Genomic DNA, 18,937 nt, shown 5'->3' on the forward strand with positions numbered 1-18,937 from the left:
ACCTGCACCTATCAGACAATTGGGGCATATCACTAGGCTATGCCCCAATTGTCTGATAGGTGCAGGTTTCAGAGGTGGGACCCGCACCTCTCTCTTAACTCCTTAACCCCTTCAGGACACAGCGTTATTTCACCTTAAGGACCAGGTCATTTTTTTGCAAATCTGACCAGTGGAAGTGCTGATAACTTTAAAACACTGACTTATCCAGGCCATTCTGAGATTGTTTTTTCGTCACATATTGTACTTCATGACAGCTGGTCTATTTATGGGCCAACTGTTCCGTTCTGCAAAATGCAGAAAGCACTTGGTCAGTATCTGTGTTTTACGGATCTGCAATTTGTGGACCGCAAAATAGCAACGTTCTTGTGCATGACCCTTATACTGGACAGCAGTCAGATCTCAATATAGTCAGTGTGAATCCGGCTGCGTGCACCAGTATCTGTCTGTGCTGGACACAGTAGTCTATTCCTCTGCACACAACTGTGTTTGTAAGTCTGAAAGCCGGCATTTTGCTGGAAAGTGACCGGATCCCATTATAGTCAATGGGTTCCGTTGGTGAATGGCAGTGTCTGGCTAGGCCGATCTCGATGAACTCTGACAGGCTGTTCTTCTGCAGGAGGTGTGGACCCAACTTAATGTGAAACGTCCCAATATTTGCCATTTTAATGAAGATTTAAATGGGTTGTGTCATCTCAGACAATGGGAGCATATCACTAGGATATGCCCCTGTTGTCTGATAGGTGCCGGTCCTATTCATCTCTGTGGATATTCCGAAAATAGCAAAGTGGCGCCGTTTGCCATTTTTGGTGGGCCAGTAGGTAGGCTTGGTGGTGGCTGGACCTGGCACTGCCAGCAGCCACTTTGCCAGCCTCGTGTTAGGCTCCGTTTAACCTCTTTAGGACACATGATGTACCGGTACGGCATGTTGTCCTGGTACTTAAGGACACATGACGTACAGCTACATAATGAGTATTTCCGATCACCGGCGGGCGGTGATCGGAACCCGGTGCCTGCTCAAATTATTGAGCAGGCACCTCCACCTCGGCTAAATGCGGGGGGATTACTCATACAGCCAATGCATTCCAATACAGAAGTATTGGAATGCATTGTAAAGGATTAGACCCCCAAAAGTTCAAGTCCCAAAGTGGGACAAAAAATAAAGTGAAAAATTAAAGTCTTCCCCCCAAAAAAATTAAAGTTTGAAGTAAAAATAAACAAAAATGTAATTTACCCCAAATAAAGTTAAAAAAAAAAAAATTGGTAAAAAATATATACATATAAGGTATCGCCGCGTCCGTATCGACCGGCTCTATAAACATATCACATGACCTAACCCCTCACATATCACATGACCTAACCCCACCGTAAAAAATAAAAACTGTGCTAAATAAACCATTTTTTTGTCACCTTACATCACAAAAAGTACAACAGCAAGCGATCAAAAAGGAGTACGCCCACCAAAATAGTACCAATCTAACCGTCACCTCATCCCGCAAAAAATGAGCCCCTACCTGAGACAATCGCCCAAAAAAAAAAAAAAAAAAAAAACTATGGCTCAGAATATGGAGACACTAAAACGTCATTTTTTTTGTTTTAATAAAGCTGTTATTGTGTAAAACTTACATAAATAAAAAAAAAAGTATACATATTAGGTATCGCCGCGTCCGTATTGACCGGCTCTATAAAAATATCACATGACCTAACCCCTCAGGTAAACGCAGTCTAAAAATAAAAACGGTGTAAAAAAAGCAATTTTTTTGTCATCTTACATCACAAAAAGTGTAATAGCAAGCGATCAAAAAGTCATTCCCCCCCCCTAAAATAGTGCCAATCAAACCGTCATCTCATCCCGCAAAAAATGAGACCCTAACTAAGACAAGAACTGAAAAAACTATGGCTCTCAGACTATGGAAACACTTTTCTTTGTTTCAAAAATGAAATCATTGTGTAAAACTTAAATAAAAAAATTGTATACATATTAGGTATCGCCGCGTCCGTGACAACCTGCTCTATAAAAATACCACATGATCTAACCTGTCAGATAAATGTTGTAAATAACAAAAAAAAACGGTGCCAAAAAAGCTATTTCTTGTTACCTTGCCTCACAAAAAGTGTAATATAGAGCAACCAAAAATCATATGTACCCTAAACTAGTACCAGCAAAACTGACACCCTATCCCGTAGTTTCTAAAATGGGGTCACTTTTTTGGAGTTTCTACTCTAGGGGTGCATCAGGGGGGCTTCAAATGGGACATGGTGTCAAAAAAACCAGTCCAGCGAAATCTGCCTTCCAAAAACCGTATGGCATTCCTTTCCTTCTGCGCAATGCCGTGTGCCCGTACAGCGGTTTACGACCACATATGGGGTGTTTCTGTAAACTACAGAATCAGGGCCATAAATATTGAGTTTGGTTTGGCTGTTAACCCTTGCTTTGTAACTGGAAAAAAAATATTAAAATGGAAAATCTGCCAAAAAAGTGAAATTTTGAAATTGTATCTCTATTTTCCATTAAATCTTGTGCAACACCTAAAAGGGCTAACAAAGTTTGTAAAATCAGTTTTGAATACCTTGAGGGGTGTATTTTCTTAGATGGGGTCACTTTTATGGAGTTTCTACTCTAGGGGTGCATCAGGGGGGCTTCAAATGGGACATGGTGTCAAAAAAACAGTCCAGCAAAATCTGCCTTCCAAAAACCATACGGCGCACCTTTCCCTCTACGCCCTACTGTGTGCCTGTACAGTAGTATACGGCCACATATGGGGTGTTTTTGCAAACTACAGAATCGAGGCAATAAATAAAGCATTTTGTTTGGCTGTTAACTCTTGCTTTGTTACTGGAAAAAATTGATTAAAATGGAAAATTTGCCAAAAATTTATCACCATTTGCCATTAACTCTTGTGGAACACATAAAGGGTTAACAACATTTTTAAAATCAGTTTTGAATACATTGAGGGGTGTAGTTTCTAGAATGGGGTCATTTTTGGGTGGTTTCTATTATGTAAGCCTCAGAAAGTGACTTCAGACCTGAACTGGTCCCTAAAAAGTGGGTTTTTAAAAATTTCTGAAAAATTTAAAGATTTGCTTCTAGACTTCTAAGCCTTGTAACATCCCCCAAAAATAAAATATAATTCCCAGACAATATTAGGACAGGTTTTATTTTTTTCCCGGAACGGACACAGAATGCACGCAGCGTCAATTCCGTTTTGTTTTGTTTGCGGCCCCATAGAAATAAATGGTTCCACATACAGCCCGCAAAAAATAAATAAAAAAATGAGCGGACAAAAAATAAGTTTATGTGCATGAGCCCTAAATGCAAGCTTTCAGCCAGACGAATCCCCCTGAATGCAGCAGTATTTGTCCAGCTGAAATCCAGCATTTATGCCGGATAACGGGCAGACCCCACTATAGTCAATGGGGATCCGGTAGTGTGTGACAGTAGCCGGCTTTTCTGGAACACACTACCACAGTTTGTGCCACATTTGTGAATGTTGCATTACTTAGAAACTGATTTTAGAGGTGACGGACCCTCATGCACACGACCGTATTTTTGGTCCATGTCCGATCCACATTTTTTGCAGTTCACACACGGACCCATTCATTTCTATGGGTCAGGAAAATAAATCGTTGTGCTGTTTGCATTCGTGTGGCCGGGCCACAAATTATAGAAACTGTCCTATTCTTGTCCGTTTTGCAGACAAGAATAGGCTTTTATTACGGTGCGCCCCATGAAAACAGCAGGATGCACACGGACCGCATGTGCAGAAGGCCTAAAGGAAATACTATTAATCCTAGGAATCTGCTCACATATCATTGGGGTTTCGATATTACTACGGTGGAACATTTGCCTCTGCAAAGATCTGTCAACTAAACAATGAACTCCCCGGATAGCGACAAATGCTGGAGCTGCAACTTTCTGTATTGTTTCATGACTGCGCCCTAAGGTGTGGGAAGAGGCAGATCGCAGACGATAGCAGATTTAACATTGTGCGTAGGGGAAATTTGTATAAAGGAATGTTGTCTACTGCAGTGGAATTTAATCTGGCAGATACAGGACTTTACAAAATGGATTACGGGGCCAACATAGAAAAATCCAGAATTAGTCTTACCGGTAATTCAGTTTCCATGAGATCACCAAGACGGCACACAAGGAGATTGACCCCTGACCTCTGAAGGGGCAGGAAAAGAGAAAGGTTTAAATCCGCTCCTCCCACCAAAACCAGTGTTTCCAAAATTACAAAGAGCAAAAGGTGGTGGTTAACGCATAGACAAAGGATAATATAACCTAGAAGGTATTACCTCATACCCACCAGAAAGTCCTCCCGAAAAAAACTAAAACAAAACAGAGGGAATAATGTGCCATTGTGGTGATCTCATGGAAACTGAATTACCGGTAAGACTAATTCCGGATTTCCATATCATCACCACGACGGCACACAAGGAGATATACAAAATTATATGGTATGAAAAACTGATTCTTTGTCGTTTGAAGGGTTAATACAAAAAATATTTTTTTTAAATTATCTCCTGGTCACGATGAAAATTTGACCCTACCTCTGGGAGGAACCCCGGATCTAATCTGAGTACAATTCTATCCTCCATAACCCGCAGGTAAGGTTCTCTAATGGAAATGGCCTGTATCTCACCCAGTCTTCAGGCTGGCATAAATGAAATTGGTAGCGCGGTTTTAAAAGATATTAGTTTGATAGAACAATCATCTAGTGGCTCAAAGCGAGATAGTGTTAGGCCAGTAAGAATAATATTAAGGTCCCGGGAGGGGACACGAGATTTTAGAGTTGGTCGAAGACTGGAAGCTGTTCTAATGAATCTTTTAATCCCTCTGTGGTTTGCAAGATCAGAGTCGAAGAAACCGCCAAGAGCCGACACCTGGACTTTGAGGGTGGATGGTCTAAGCCCCAGCTGAAGCCCCTGCTGTAAGAACTCCAAGATTATTTGGATGTTTGGTCCTTTCAGGTTCAGGGACGGGTTCCCCGACCAGGAACAGAATTTCTTCCATATCTTCAGGTAGATGGCGGAAGTTACTTTTTTCCTGCATGCTCTAAGAGTGGTTATCACTATCTGAAAGACCTTGGTACTTCAGTATCTGGATCTCAGGATCCAAGCTGTTAGTCTCAGGAACTCTGGATTGGGATGTAAAATCGGTCCCTGATGAAAAAGGTCCTTCCTGTATGGAAGAGGCCAAGGATCCGAGATAGAGAGTTTCTTGAGGGAGGAAAACCAGCTTCTCTTCGGCCAGAATGGGGTTATTAGAATTATTGTCTTCATGGATGTTTTGAATCACTTTTGGAATGAGTGAAAGCGGTGGAAAGGCGTAACTGAGACCCCAGTCTCATGCTAGGGTAAATGCATCTAATGCCCAGGGATTGTCCCGGGGGTTTAAGGAGCAGAATCTTGCCACCTTCGTATTCTCCCTTGAAGCAAGCAGGTCCACTTCTGGAACGCCCCCGATTGTCTACTATCATTTGAAAGACTTCTGTATTTAGAGACCATTCTGTCTGGTCTAACTTCCTCCGACTGAGATAGTCCACCTCTAGATTCAGCGACCCTTTGAGATCGATCGCCGAAATGGATCTTACGTTTTGTTCTGCTTAGTTAAAGATCTTGGCTGAGAACCTTACCGACTCAGCAGTGGCATCAGCCAGGAAAGCCGTGGCTGATTTCAGCAAGGGGATAGAGTTTAGAATCTCCTCTCTAGGGGTCTTATCCCTAATATGGTTTTCCAGTTCGTTTAGCCAAAGGAACATAGATCTAGCGACAGATGTTGCGGCGATATTTGATTTAAGGTTAAACATCGCTACTTCCCATGATTTTCGTAACAGACTGTCATCTTTCCTTTTCATGGGATCCCTTAACTGGGATGAGTCTTCAAAAGGCAATGATGTCTTCTTATTGACCTCGGCCACTTGCACGTCTATTTTAGGGATCTCATTCTCTTATGTTCTCATTAATAGGGAATACTTTTTTTTTAACCCTTGGACCCCCAAACACTTCCTCCTGGATGGAATGGGGTTTCTGCACCTCTTCCACCCCCCTAGTGGCCCTCACCGCTTTTAATAGATTCGGCATTTCGTCCACAGCGAAACAGAATTTTCTATCGCCCTTAGAGAATTCCGTCTCTGAAGCAAGGTCCTCTTCATCCCAATGCCTGGATGAGGAGGCATCCTCCCCCAAGTCCTCGGAATCCGAGGATGAGGGCGATCTTAATTTTTTGTCGTTTAGGGGGAAGAGGTCCCCTAGGAGTCGTGGACAAATTAGATAAGGAGGATTTAACTTCTTCCTGTATCATAGCTCTAAATATTAGTGAGGGATGTTCCTCACAAACAATACTTGCAATACAGTCATAACATTATTTTTTAGGATGGTTATCCGGTAGCCGTTTGTAATATGATATACATTTTGACGACTTCTTTGGTTTCTTCTGCTCCTCCTTGGAGACCTATGAGGCAAGAACGGACCAAAGTAAGGATGAGAGATAGATATAGATATATATAGAGATATATATATATATATATATACACACTGCTCAAAAAAATAAAGGGAACACTTAAACAACACAATGTAACTCCAAGTCAATCACACTTCTGTGAAATCAAACTGTCCACCTAGGAAGCAACACTCAGTGACAATCAATCTCACATGCTGTTGTGCAAATGGGATAGACAACAGGTGGAAATTATAGGCAATTAGCAAGACACCCCCAATAAAGGAATGGTTCTGCAGGTGGTGACCACAGACCATTTCTCAGTTCCTATGCTTCCTGGCTGATGTTTTGGTCACTTTTGAATGCTGGCGGTGCTTTCACTCTAGTGGTAGCATGAGACGGAGTCTACAACCCACACAAGTGGATCAGGTAGTGCAGCTTATCCAGGATGGCACATCAATGCGAGCTGTGGCAAGAAGGTTTGCTGTGTCTGTCAGCGTAGTGTCCAGAGCATGGAGGCGCTACCAGGAGACAGGCCAGTACATCAGGAGACGTGGAGGAGGCCGTAGGAGGGCAACAACCCAGCAGCAGGACTGCTACCTCCGCCTTTGTGCAAGGAGGAACAGGAGGAGCACTGCCAGAGCCCTGCAATATGACCTCCAGCAGGCCACAAATATGCATGTGTCTGCTCAAACGGTCAGAAACAGACTCCATGAGGGTGATATGAGGGCCCGACGTCCACAGGTGGGGGTTGTGCTTACAGCCCAACACCGTGCAGGACGTTTGGCATTTGCCAGAGAACACCAATATTGGCAAATTCGCCACTGGCGCCCTGTGCTCTTCACAGATGAAAGCAGGTTCACACTGAGCACATGTGACAGACGTGACAGAGTCTTGAGATGCCGTGGAGAACGTTCTGCTGCCTGCAACATCCTCCAGCATGACCGGTTTGGCATTGGGTCAGTAATGGTGTGGGGTGGCATTTCTTTGGAGGGCCGCACAGCCCTCCATGTGCTCGCCAGAGGTAGCCTGACTGCCATTAGGTACCGAGATGAGATCCTCAGACCCCTTGTGAGACCATATGCTGGTGCGGTTGGCCCTGGATTCCTCCTAATGCAAGACAATGCTAGACCTCATGTGGCTGGAGTGTGTCAGCAGTTCCTGCAAGACGAAGGCATTGATGCTATTGACTGGCCCGCCCGTTCCCCAGACCTGAATCCAATTGAGCACATCTGGGACATCATGTCTCGCTCTATTCACCAACGTCACGTTGCACCACAGACTGTCCAGGAGTTGGCAGATGCTTTAGTCCAGGTCTGGGAGGAGATCCCTCAGTAGACCGTCCGCCACCTCATCAGGAGCATGCACAGGCGTTGTAGGGAGGTCATACAGGCACGTGGAGGCCACACACACTACTGAGCCTCATTTTGACTTGTTTTAAGGACATTACATCAAAGTTGGATCAGCCTGTAGTGTGTTTTTCCACTTTAATTTTGAGGGTGACTCCAAATCCAGACCTCCATGGGCTGAAAAATTTGATTTCCATTTTTTTTTTTTTGTGTGATTTTGTTGTCAGCACATTCAACTATGTAAAGAACAAAGTATTTCAGAAGAATATTTAATTAATTCAGATCTAGGATGTGTTATTTTTGTGTTCCCTTTATTTTTTTGAGCAGTGTATATATATATATATATATATATATATATATAAAGAGATAGATAGATTATATATATATATATATATATATATAAAAAAGGAGGGGGGGGGGGGGGGGAGATTTAAACCTCTCTGTTCCTGCCCCTACAGAGGTCAATCTCCTTGTGTGCCGTCGTGGTGATTATATGGAAATATAACAGAACCAAAGTCTGCTAGTATCACTTAGGTTTAGAGGAGTCAGAGTTATTATCTCATGTCTGTCTTCTGCTTTCGAGAAATACCAAATTAAGACGGCCAGAAATCCTGGCCCAACACAGGCCTGATCCGTACTGACACCCTCATATGTGCCCTATCATGCTGTTAGTCTGGTTCATTAGGCCCTCAGTCAGGCTTGGATATGCATTTGTAATGTGTTAAAGAGCCTTTTCCATCAAAAGTATTAAATAGTGCATTTTAAAGTAATATAGCTGTATATATTATATGCAATAAATAATTTATTTATTTTTCCGCATATTACATTTTTCCCCTCTGGTAGCGCCCCCTGCTGTCTATCCTTCAGGTCCACCTTCTCCTGCATTCAGTAGTGGATTGACATACACAGTAGGTTTCCTGCTCCTTTCCCGGGGCCCTACAGGTAAATTTCCCGGTGGGCCAGTGCCCTCCTAGTGGCAGTCAGCCAGGTACATAAAGACCTGATGTTCTCATTAATTAATGCAGGAGCATCAGGCACGTATGCACCTTGCCAGTGGCCGCAGGTGTCCTCCTGAATTCTACTGTATTGCCATCCTCTGGAAAATGACCCAGTTTCATACTGTTGTGCAGGTCTCTGCCTACATGTGCTTGCCCTGTCTACTTGTGTTGGCCCACCTACAACATGAGACCATTATAATTTTTTTTTTCCAGGGCCACTTTACGTTCCCAGTCCACCCCTGTCCTTTCCTATCCCCCAGAGCTAACATAATGATCTTGTAGTGAGCCCAGACACCTTTCAACCATTCATTCATCCCTACTTCTACATTCATACAGAACATAGAGGTATATAGCTATATCTCACGCTAGGCACTAGATCCCATATGTATCTCTGAGACTATACATGATGGGAAGGAAAAGGATAACAAGAACTAATTGCCATGCATCCTGGGCAGGTGCTTGATGAGCTGCTGCCAACCCACAGAATGGCAAACAAGTCCTCCTGATATGTAACAGTCTTTAAATGCACCCCCATTACTGCTGTCTGAAGGAGGCCATACTAGCTAGCAGCTATGTGCGCTATGCCAGCCGTGATGTACCGGAATTAAATCTATGGCAGCTCGGAGCTGCCGTAGATTTCAGTCCTTATTTACGCTAGCTTCAGGTATACATAATGATGAATTAGCCCGGGCCTATGGCCCTGTCAGTGAGCCCCCCCCCCTTCCCATGCCCTCGTCACGCCCTTCCTTTTGCAGACTTGGCAAGGGCAGCGTAAAATTTAGATTGTGACTAGAAAAGTTGCACATTCATTGAAAAGCCACAAAGCCATGATTGGATCGGAATGATAAGTTCTCCCCCAAAGACTTTCAGATTTTTTTATTTTTTTTTTAAAGAAACAGCCATCAATTACACAAGCAGCAGCAACACGTCACCTCCTTACCAGCAGTGATCGATGTTAGCTGCCGGTATGAGATCTCACAACCGGAGAGACACAGAAGAGGCCGTACTGGTTCTGCCTCCCCCGGAGCCCATCTGGCTGGTTAAACTGGATATTGCGCAAAGTTCAAAACTGTGCCAAAACTCGTGCCCTGAACAACTCTGTGCCGTCTCACAACTTACCTTTAGTCAGGTGCCCCAACAGCCAGTCTGTCCTGACGACAGAAACCAGACTGAAGTCCACCCGCGATAGGACACTGACGGAGCCTGGCCGCGCAGGTCCAGATTCCATCAATTCCCACCAGAATCAGTAGAGTTTAAAAGCACCCCCTGTTCACACCCCCCAATTGGGTCATATGGGCTTCACTGGGGGGGTACAGAACAGAGCCAGACCTGGCCCTCACATGCCTCAGCAAACAGACAAACCTACGTCCCTTCCAGTGGCCAATGCAGAGGAGATGTATAGTCAGAATGCAACCGAGAAAACCGCGAATCGGCGTGGTATAAAATAGGAACCATACACGACAATAGAAAGTGACCCTAAACATAAGGAGCCAGTAGGAGATTTCTAGGCCGGGGATCAGCAACCTCCGGCACTCCAGCTGTTCTGAAACTACAACTCCCAGAATCCTCCTTTCACTTCTGTGGGAGCTACAAGAACAGCCACGTCTGCATGCTGGGAGTTGTAGTTTCACAGCAGCTGGAGTGCCAAAGGTTGCTAATCCCTGTTCGAGTCACACTCACCTGCCAAGCTCCTAGGAGCTGTCCATAGGCCTTCACCATATGCTAATATTAAAGGGCATCTGTCAGCAGATTTGTACCTATGACACTGGCTGACCTGTTACATGTGCGCTTGGCAGCTGAAGGCATCTGTGTTGATACCATGTTCATATGTGCTCGCATTACTGAGAAAAATCATGGTTTTAATATATGCAAATGAGCCTCTAGGAGCAACGGGGGCGTTGCCATTACACCTAGAGGCTCTGCTCTCTCTGCACCACAATTCTGGTATAAAATGTTGTTGTATACTAAAAGTACTTTCACACTAGCGGCAGGACGGATCCGACAGGCTGTTCACCCTGTCGGATCAGTCCTGCCGCTATTTCGCCGTGCCACCGCTCCATCTGCCTTGACTATAATGGGTACGGCGGCGGAGCTCCGGCGCAGCACGGCGAAAGGCCGCCGGACTAAAAGTACTAAATGTCCGACTTTTTAGTCCGGCGGCCTCTCGCCGTGCTTAGCCGGAGCGCTGCCCCCGTCTCCATTATAGTCAATGGAGACGGAGCGGCAGTCCGCCGAAATAGCGGCAGGACGGATCCGACAGGGTGAACAGCCTGTCGGATCCGTCCTGCCGCTAGTGTGAAAGTAGCCTAATACAACCAATAACTGGTATAAAGTGAGAGCGCCTGTCCCTGCTCCTCACTTCTCATCCAGTCTGAGCCCCTGTGGTGCAGGTCTACACAGCCTCAGCTTATAGGATTAGTAAATCTGCCCCATGGTATCTCCGGGTTGGCACCTGGTGTTTCTGTCAGCCATGTGCACTCGGTCGCATTCTGGGAGCTTCTGAACCATACGGATTTATTTTCGCTTTGGAATGTGCAAATGTAGCAGTGGATCAGCACAAGTCAAGCGAGGAAAACCGGGACTTGGTAGAAAGGTGGCAAAGTGACCCAGAGACCAATGTAAGTGCGCATATCCTGGGAATAAAGTATACGTTATACGGGCACCTTCACACGTGGTGGACAAACCTGCATCAGAAGAAGTTTCACATGTATTCCTATGGAGTCCACATTTGTCTATTCTGCGCTTTTCACGCCTCCTCCAGCAGTCTGTGCGTCTAAAGTGAAATCTACGCTAGTTTGTAGCTGCTGTAGATTTCAGTCATGATTTATGCCCGGAAATAAGTGGCATAAATGATAATAAATGTACCGACGCCAATGGCCTCGCCCACATCATGGCCCTTTTTTTTTCGAAAAGCGGGAAGGCTAGTGTAGAAAAGACTTCTGCGCCTAAGGCACAAAGGCATGTGAAAAGCCGCAAACCTGCGAGGCGCGACATTAAGCCGGTTTCTAGCGCAGGGGTTCGTAGTAAATGACCCCCAACATGCAATTTTGTGAAGCTTAATTTCTCCATAGAATTCAATTTGAAAACATAATCTGCAATGAAACCCAGGATAAAATCTTCAGCAAAAAGAAAAAAAAACGCACCAAATTCTGGGTGGATTTTCCCGCCCTATGTGAAGGCGTCTGCAGAGCTCAGAATAATTCACTTAAGTTCCCCTTTAGCCTTCAGATGATGAACCTGTAACCCCGGACAAAAGCCTGAAAACAGTAGTGGGAACATAACCTTACGCACCAGGTAATGGCGGTTTAGTTGGCAGTTATTGTGTAATTTTATCATATTATGGGGGCTGCCAGGCACCACTTATCTCCAGGGATTAAACAGGAAAAAAAAAAGCTCCACCCATGCCATAAAGGAGAGTAGGGCAAATCTCAGAGCCAGGCAGCACCTTGAGTATTATTCTATGGACGTCTATGAAGTTAGGACTACTACAAAAAAAACTTCAATAAAAATAAAAAAAATATGTATCTAAGATGCTAATGAAGTGGCTCCTGTGATCACACACCCTTATGAAGACTCGCTTTACAAAGCTTGTGCAAAACACGTGTGTCAGGTGGCTGAAAGGACAACTCCTCCCAAAACACAGGACGCCCGCCTTATCCTACAGTGACGTATTCCAGTGTACAACGTGACACCTTTTGGGTGGAGGCAGTCTGTAAGAAAAAAGATATCCTCAGTCTTTAAGCTATGCTGGGCTGACCGCCCATATAATGCACTACAATACTCACTGGGGCTTCTGGCAGCTTACCAAGCACAGCGCCACCCATTGGATGGTTTTTGTGCTTGGTATGGCAGCTTAGCCCCATGCATTTGAATAGACTGAGCTGCCCCAAGGCCATGAAACCTATGAATGTGATGTCACATGGACAAGGAAGAGGCTTACTCGCTCCCAGAGCACAATGGCTTCTTCCTACAGCCGATCAGTGGGGGTCCCAGGAGTCGGACCCCTACCGGTCTAACAGTGACAACCTATCCTGAGAATAAGCCATAGATGTGTAAAACCCCAGAGAATAATGGACCCTTTACACGGGAAGATGATCTAGCACAGGGGTAGGCAACCTCCGGCACTCCAGGTGTTGTGAAACTACAACTCCCAGCATGCATACTTGCTCTGCTCTTCTCAGAACTCTCATAGAAATGAATGGAGCATGCTGGGAATTGTAGTTTCACAACAGCTGGAGTGCCGGAGGTTGCTGATCCCTGATCTAGCAGATTGTCGGCAAGGAAAAGTCCCTTCCCAACAATCTGCTGATCGCTGGTGGAGGAGACCTCTGTTATTACATGCAGCGATTTCCTCTACAGTATGGGGAGGAGCGATCACTAATGCCATCGCTCTTCCCCATACTGTTTCCCGGCAGCAGATCGCGGTCACATAGCACTATCTGCCACTGGGAAACGATGATCTTTTGTCCTGTGTTTTGCTAGTTCATCGGGTAATCGGCGGCGCATTTACACCGCGAGATCATCCGTAACAAGCGACATGTTCAATTGTTGGGCCATGTAAAGGGCCTTTAAGTTCTACAAAAAATTTCAGTGCGATCAAGTGGCGGTGACACCCTGTTCGTAAAGTCCAGATCGGCAGTGCCAAGTAGCAGTTGTATAGTCCTAGGTGCCTAGGATATGGCCTTAGCCTGGGCTCAGCTCCCAGTAATGAGATCCTGACAACTGCCACCATCAGGAATGCTATGGCAGCCCCGGTGTCAGGGGAGCCAGGCTGTTTGAGACTATGCAATCATTTCTAGAGGAGCACTGACTTGTAGAAGGTCATTCCGGGATTACCAGAACATAGTACGGCTTCTCTGCGTCATCACAATTTCTCCTAGAAATGTGTTTCCTAGTAAGATGCAAAAAGCACTTAATAAAGGGTAAGTAAGGCCTCGTTTTCCATGATGCTGCCCTGGAGATAGACGTTTCAGGGTAATCCTACCGGTCTTCTCACTACTCACTCAGCAAACCAGAGATTAAACTGGAATGAGTACGTGAGACGTACAAACCTGAGTCGGAGGAGCAGTTCACCTCCTCCTTCCTGGGGAAAAGACCTGTACGTGGTGACCGAGGCGGACAGCGCGGTCAGTGACTCCGATCAATGGTGCCAAGTGACACAATCCTACGTCTTCTGTTGCCTTATAGATGTCAGAATTGATACTGCTACTGTCTCATGCCATAAGGTAATGTAAGCACATGGTACTAGACGGGTGCATTAGTATATATACACTTATGACCAATGTGAACAAGGGCTGGCTCTCCATTAAAGGGGTTCCCGAGTGCGTAGTATTTCCTCAGGATAAAGCTGGGTTCACATTACATTTTTCCCATCTACAAAAAACGTATGCGTTAAACGGATGCCTCAGACTGATGCCATACAGTGGCATCCGTTCACCATAGAGTTCCATTGTACACTTTTTTCACTGGACTGTGCAGGATGCAAGAATGTGGTGGGCTGCATTTTTGTATCCTTTTTTTCCCCAAACGTGTACATCAACCAGAGGCATAAGGCCTCTCACACTTGCGTTGTTGGGATCCGGCGTGCACTTCCGTTGCCGGAGGTGCCCGCCGGATCCGGAAAAACGCAAGTGTACTGAAAGCATTTGAAGACGGATCCGTCTTCAAAATGCTTTCAGTGTTATGGCACCCAGGACGCTATTAAAGTACTGGTTGCCATAGTAGTAGTGGGGAGCGGTATACTTACAGTCCGTGCGGCTCCCGGGGCGCTCCAGAATGACGTCACTCTGGAGCGCCCCGGGAGCCGCACGGACGGTAAGTACGCTGCTCCCCCGCTACACTTACCATGGCTGTCAGGACTTTATCGTCCCGGCAGCCATGGTAACCACTCTGAAAAAGCTAAATGTCGGCTCCGGCAATGCGCCGAAACTACGTTTAGCTTAAGGCCGGATCCGGATCAATGCCTTTCAATGGGCATTAATTCCGGATCCGGCATTGCAGCAAGTCTTCAGGATTTTTGGCCGGAGCAAAAAGCGCAGCATGCTGCGGTATTTTCTCCGGCCAAAAAACATTCCGTTCCGGTACTGAAGACATCCTGATGCATCCTGAACGGATTTCTCTCCATTCAGAATGCATTAGGATAATCCTGATCAGGATTCTTCCGGCATAGAGCCCCGACGACGGAACTCTATGCCGGAAGACAAGAACGCAGGTGTGAAAGAGCCCTAAAACATGATGTGAACCCAGCCTAAGCCATCAACATCTGATCAGATGGGACCCGACTCCTGGCACCCCTGGCTCTGCACTAAACGCCTCATAATAGGTTATGCCTTCCTGAGAGGAGTGACCACTCATTCTGTACTGGGAACCAGCAGGCCTAATTCCTTACTGGGACTAGTGTAGAAGACGAGGTAGTGAACGTAAAGCACATGACTGTATCCATTTTGGGGTCCACAAATCGCAGATCGCATTTTCTCCCTCTGCACAACCCGCATCCCCCCATGTTAGAACAGACAACGCACAGTATGCTGTCTGAAATGAAGGGGTCCGCTTCCGATAAGCAACAAATGCGGAACAGAAATATGGTCGTTTACAAGAGGCCTTAAAAGGGGTTATCTAAGACTATTAAATGCCCCCCATATGCCTGGGCCCCTCACTCAATCAGATGAAAACATCTGGTGTCCGGGGGGCATTTAATAGTCTTGGATAACCCCTGTCACCGGGATTTTGGGTATAGAGCTGAAAACATGGGTTGCTAGATGGCCGCTAGCACATCCGCAATACCTAGTCCCATAGCTCTGTGTGCTTTTATTGTGTAAAAAAAAAAAGATTTGATACATATGCAAATTAACCTGAGATGAGTCCTGTCCCTGACTCATCTCATGTACAGGACTCAACTCCAGCTAATTTGCATATGTATCAAATCGGTTTTTTTTTACACAATAAAAGCACACAGAGCTATGGGACTGGGTATTGCGGATCTGCTAGCGGCCATCTAGCAACCCATGTCCTCAGCTCTATACCCAAAATCTAGGTGACAGGATCCCTTTAAGGGAACTTGGCACCATGAACATGCTAGTACAGTCTGCAGGCAGCATGTTAGAGAGCAGGAGGAGCTGAGCAGACTGACATATAGTCTTATGGAAAAAGATGGAGTAAAACTTGGATTTAGTGTTGCGTGAACTTCTGTTTTCAAGTTTGGCGTAAAAAGTTTGGGATATTTAAGAGTTCCATTATGGATCCTGTTATGGTCGGTGGTAGTGGAATTCATAATGGAATTCTTAGATATCCCGAACCTTGCGCGCCGAAATTGAAAACAGAAGTTCACTCACCCCTGCCTAAATCTCTTCTCCTGCGGGCGGTCCTGACAGTGACACCGGGACGGCTGTCGCTCACTGAAGAGGACCGCCCACATGACTCCTCGACTCAGAACGAGGAGAGATTTAGATGAATACAATACTAGTAAGGGCACATGCTCATGTATTTTGTGGTCTGCAGAATGCGGACCCGGGACGAACGCACGCTGCACTTCCCGCAGGCCCCAGGGGCAAAATGGACAAGAATCGGACATGTTCTATCATTTGCGGCACGGACGCAGATGACACCGGTCATGAGAACTTGGCCTAATAAAGGCACTTCACCTCAGAGTTATTTATTTCCTTGGTTCTGTCTGGTTATAAGAGTGGAAATAACGGAAGGGCCGGATTCGGCACAAAACTGACAGGAACAATTCAGTTCGGGAGAAGGAGCGTTCGCTACACGCAGGACTTTTCTCTCCGTCTGTGACCGCCCAGAGCGGGGGCCTCTAACACAGATGTGAACATAGCCTTACACTGAATCTTCTCAGCTCCTCCTGCTCTATAACCTGCAGATTATTTTCATGGTGACAGGTCCCGCTGAAAACGATCATTCACACAAGACCCAAGTCCACCATAGCCGTGCCCACTCAGATCCACAGAGGAGAGGGGAGAAAGCTGCTGGCAGCATCTCATCTCCGTCAGGAACAAGGGATGGGGCATGTTGAAAACTAACCCGAGTCAGAAGGCCCCCCTAAAGAGAGCTTTACCTTATGTGTAAGCTTAAGGGGGTCATCCCACAAAGGGTAAGGCTACTTTCACACTGGCGTTTTGGCTTTCCGTTTGTGAGATCTGTCATGGGCTCTCACAAGCGGTCCACAACGGATCAGTTTGCATTCTAATACATTCTGAATGGAAAAGGATCCGCTCAGAATGCATCAGTTTGCCTCCGATCAGTCTCTATTCTGTCTGCTTGACGAGACTGAGCCAAACAGATCCGTCCTGGCACACAATGTAAGTCAATGGGGACGGATCAGTTTTCTCTGACACAATCTTGCACAATAGAAAACGGATCCGTCCGCCACTGACTTTCAATGGAGTTCATGACGGATCCGTCTTGGCTAGGTTACAGATAATACAAACGGATCCGTTCATGACGGATGCATGCGGTTGTATTATTGTAACGGCATGACGGATCCGCCCAAAACGCGAGTGTGAAAGTAGCGCAAGTTATAAACGGTCCAATGGTGGGGACCCCCAACGATCCTGAGAACGGCGGTCCCCAAGTGCACATATGACATCACTTCTACGGCGCTCTGTCAGGGGTGGACCATCCTGCACTACCACTAATCCGGTGAGGGGACCCCCGATATTGGGGACCTGGACATGAGATCGATATAAATAATCCAAGTGATAGAAGGAGGTGTAAAAAGACGCTCCCCAATCATATCAGCAGCACACGCCATCTGTTATTTCCAGCCATGGCGGTGCCAGCTGGCAGCCTGTGGAGGCATTTCTGTGCCCGAGAATTAGACTGCGCTGGGGACAGATGCCAGTGTCTTATCATGGATTGGGGCCTATAGACTGGAGCTGGGAGAACCACACGTGACTCATCTGTGTCAGAACTACAAGTGCCAGCAATCCCATCCAGGCCCATGCAGACACCTGGAGGTCCTCAGCAGGGCATGGCGGCATGCTGGGATTTGCAGTGCCCCCTGCAGGTGCTCAGGTGACGCCCTGGGCTGCACTACTCACTATGGTGACGCTGGCTTTCCGCAGGTCCCGGTTCTCCTCCTGCAGCGCCTTGCACTTCAGCTTGTAGGTCTCCAGCTCGATCTTCAGCACTTTGTTCTCCTGCTGCAGGGAGGCCAGGCGGTTAGTCAGCTCCTCCAGGCGGAATGGCGAGATGACGATGCCCGACTTCCCGGAGGAAGAGGCTGAGGAGGACGTCTGCATGGCGGCCGAGCTGTTGCCCGCTCCGTCCGTGTCACTCTCGCTGGCGCTGTCCGCCATCACCGCGGCTTATGACTGGGAGGGCGGGAGGGATGACACAGGACAGGACAGGCGGCGGCGGCGGCGGCAGCAGCCAGACACTCGCCCACTGTGTGAGCGCTCACTGCACTGCGCACACTCTCCCCGACCAGAGAGAGCGGAGCCAAGAGGGAGCGACCGCTCAGTCACAAACTAGGTCGCTTCACCACAGCGACCCCGTCAGGCCACACTGTGAACGGCGGGCGACTGTACCACTTGTCTCAGGAGAGCGCCAAATCTGCCGAGAACTGGATAGATAGAGTGATACATCATCAGACAGGCCCTTGTGAGGCTGAGGAGGAGCACACGGCCTAGCACAGGCCCCAAGGGCAGGTGAATGTCACCAGGGTTAGGGCAGCTTTTTTTGGTTTTGCATTCACACGAAAGTGTATTGGCCCTAAAGGGCGAGACACATTTCAGCGATTTTGCGCCGGCCCTAACTTTATTATTTCTTGTCAAAAGAACCGAAAAATGTTGCCGTGTTTTGTTTTTTTTACTCTTTTTTTTCTAGAATTGTTTTTCTTTTTGTCAGGGAGAACATGTACAAAAGGGAAAAAAATATGTTTCATATCTATAGTTCTTTGGTAAATTTGTAGAAAAGACAAGCCTTTACAGCCCGCCTCTGTCTCCTCCTCAGGTTCCGCGACTCTGAGCAGGAGTTTTACACATTTTCAGTGCTGGCGGTATTACACAGCAGACATACGTCGGCAGAGTCCGTGATCGGAGGCGACTCTGATCACAGACTTTAAAGGGGTTATCCCATCTTAGACAATGGGGGCATATCCTAGCGATGGGGGCATATCCTTGTCTGATAGGTGCAGGTCC

At 46.5% G+C, this 18,937-nt stretch overlaps 1 protein-coding gene across 1 annotated transcript in view; it reads right to left on the bottom strand.

Annotated features, from left to right (window-relative positions):
- The window catches only part of CCDC6 (coiled-coil domain containing 6), a 60,518-nt gene extending 42,314 nt beyond the window's left edge, over positions 1–18,204 (bottom strand). Inside the window, exon 1 of the mRNA XM_040435902.1 lies at positions 17,837–18,204. Coding sequence (XP_040291836.1) covers positions 17,837–18,094 — 258 coding nt within the window. The 5' untranslated portion in view covers positions 18,095–18,204. The remainder of the gene's footprint in view (positions 1–17,836) is intronic.
- Positions 18,205–18,937: the final 733 nt, after the last annotated feature.

Source organism: Bufo bufo, chromosome 6, assembly GCF_905171765.1.
Source record: "Bufo bufo chromosome 6, aBufBuf1.1, whole genome shotgun sequence".
Lineage (NCBI taxonomy): Eukaryota > Metazoa > Chordata > Amphibia > Anura > Bufonidae > Bufo > Bufo bufo.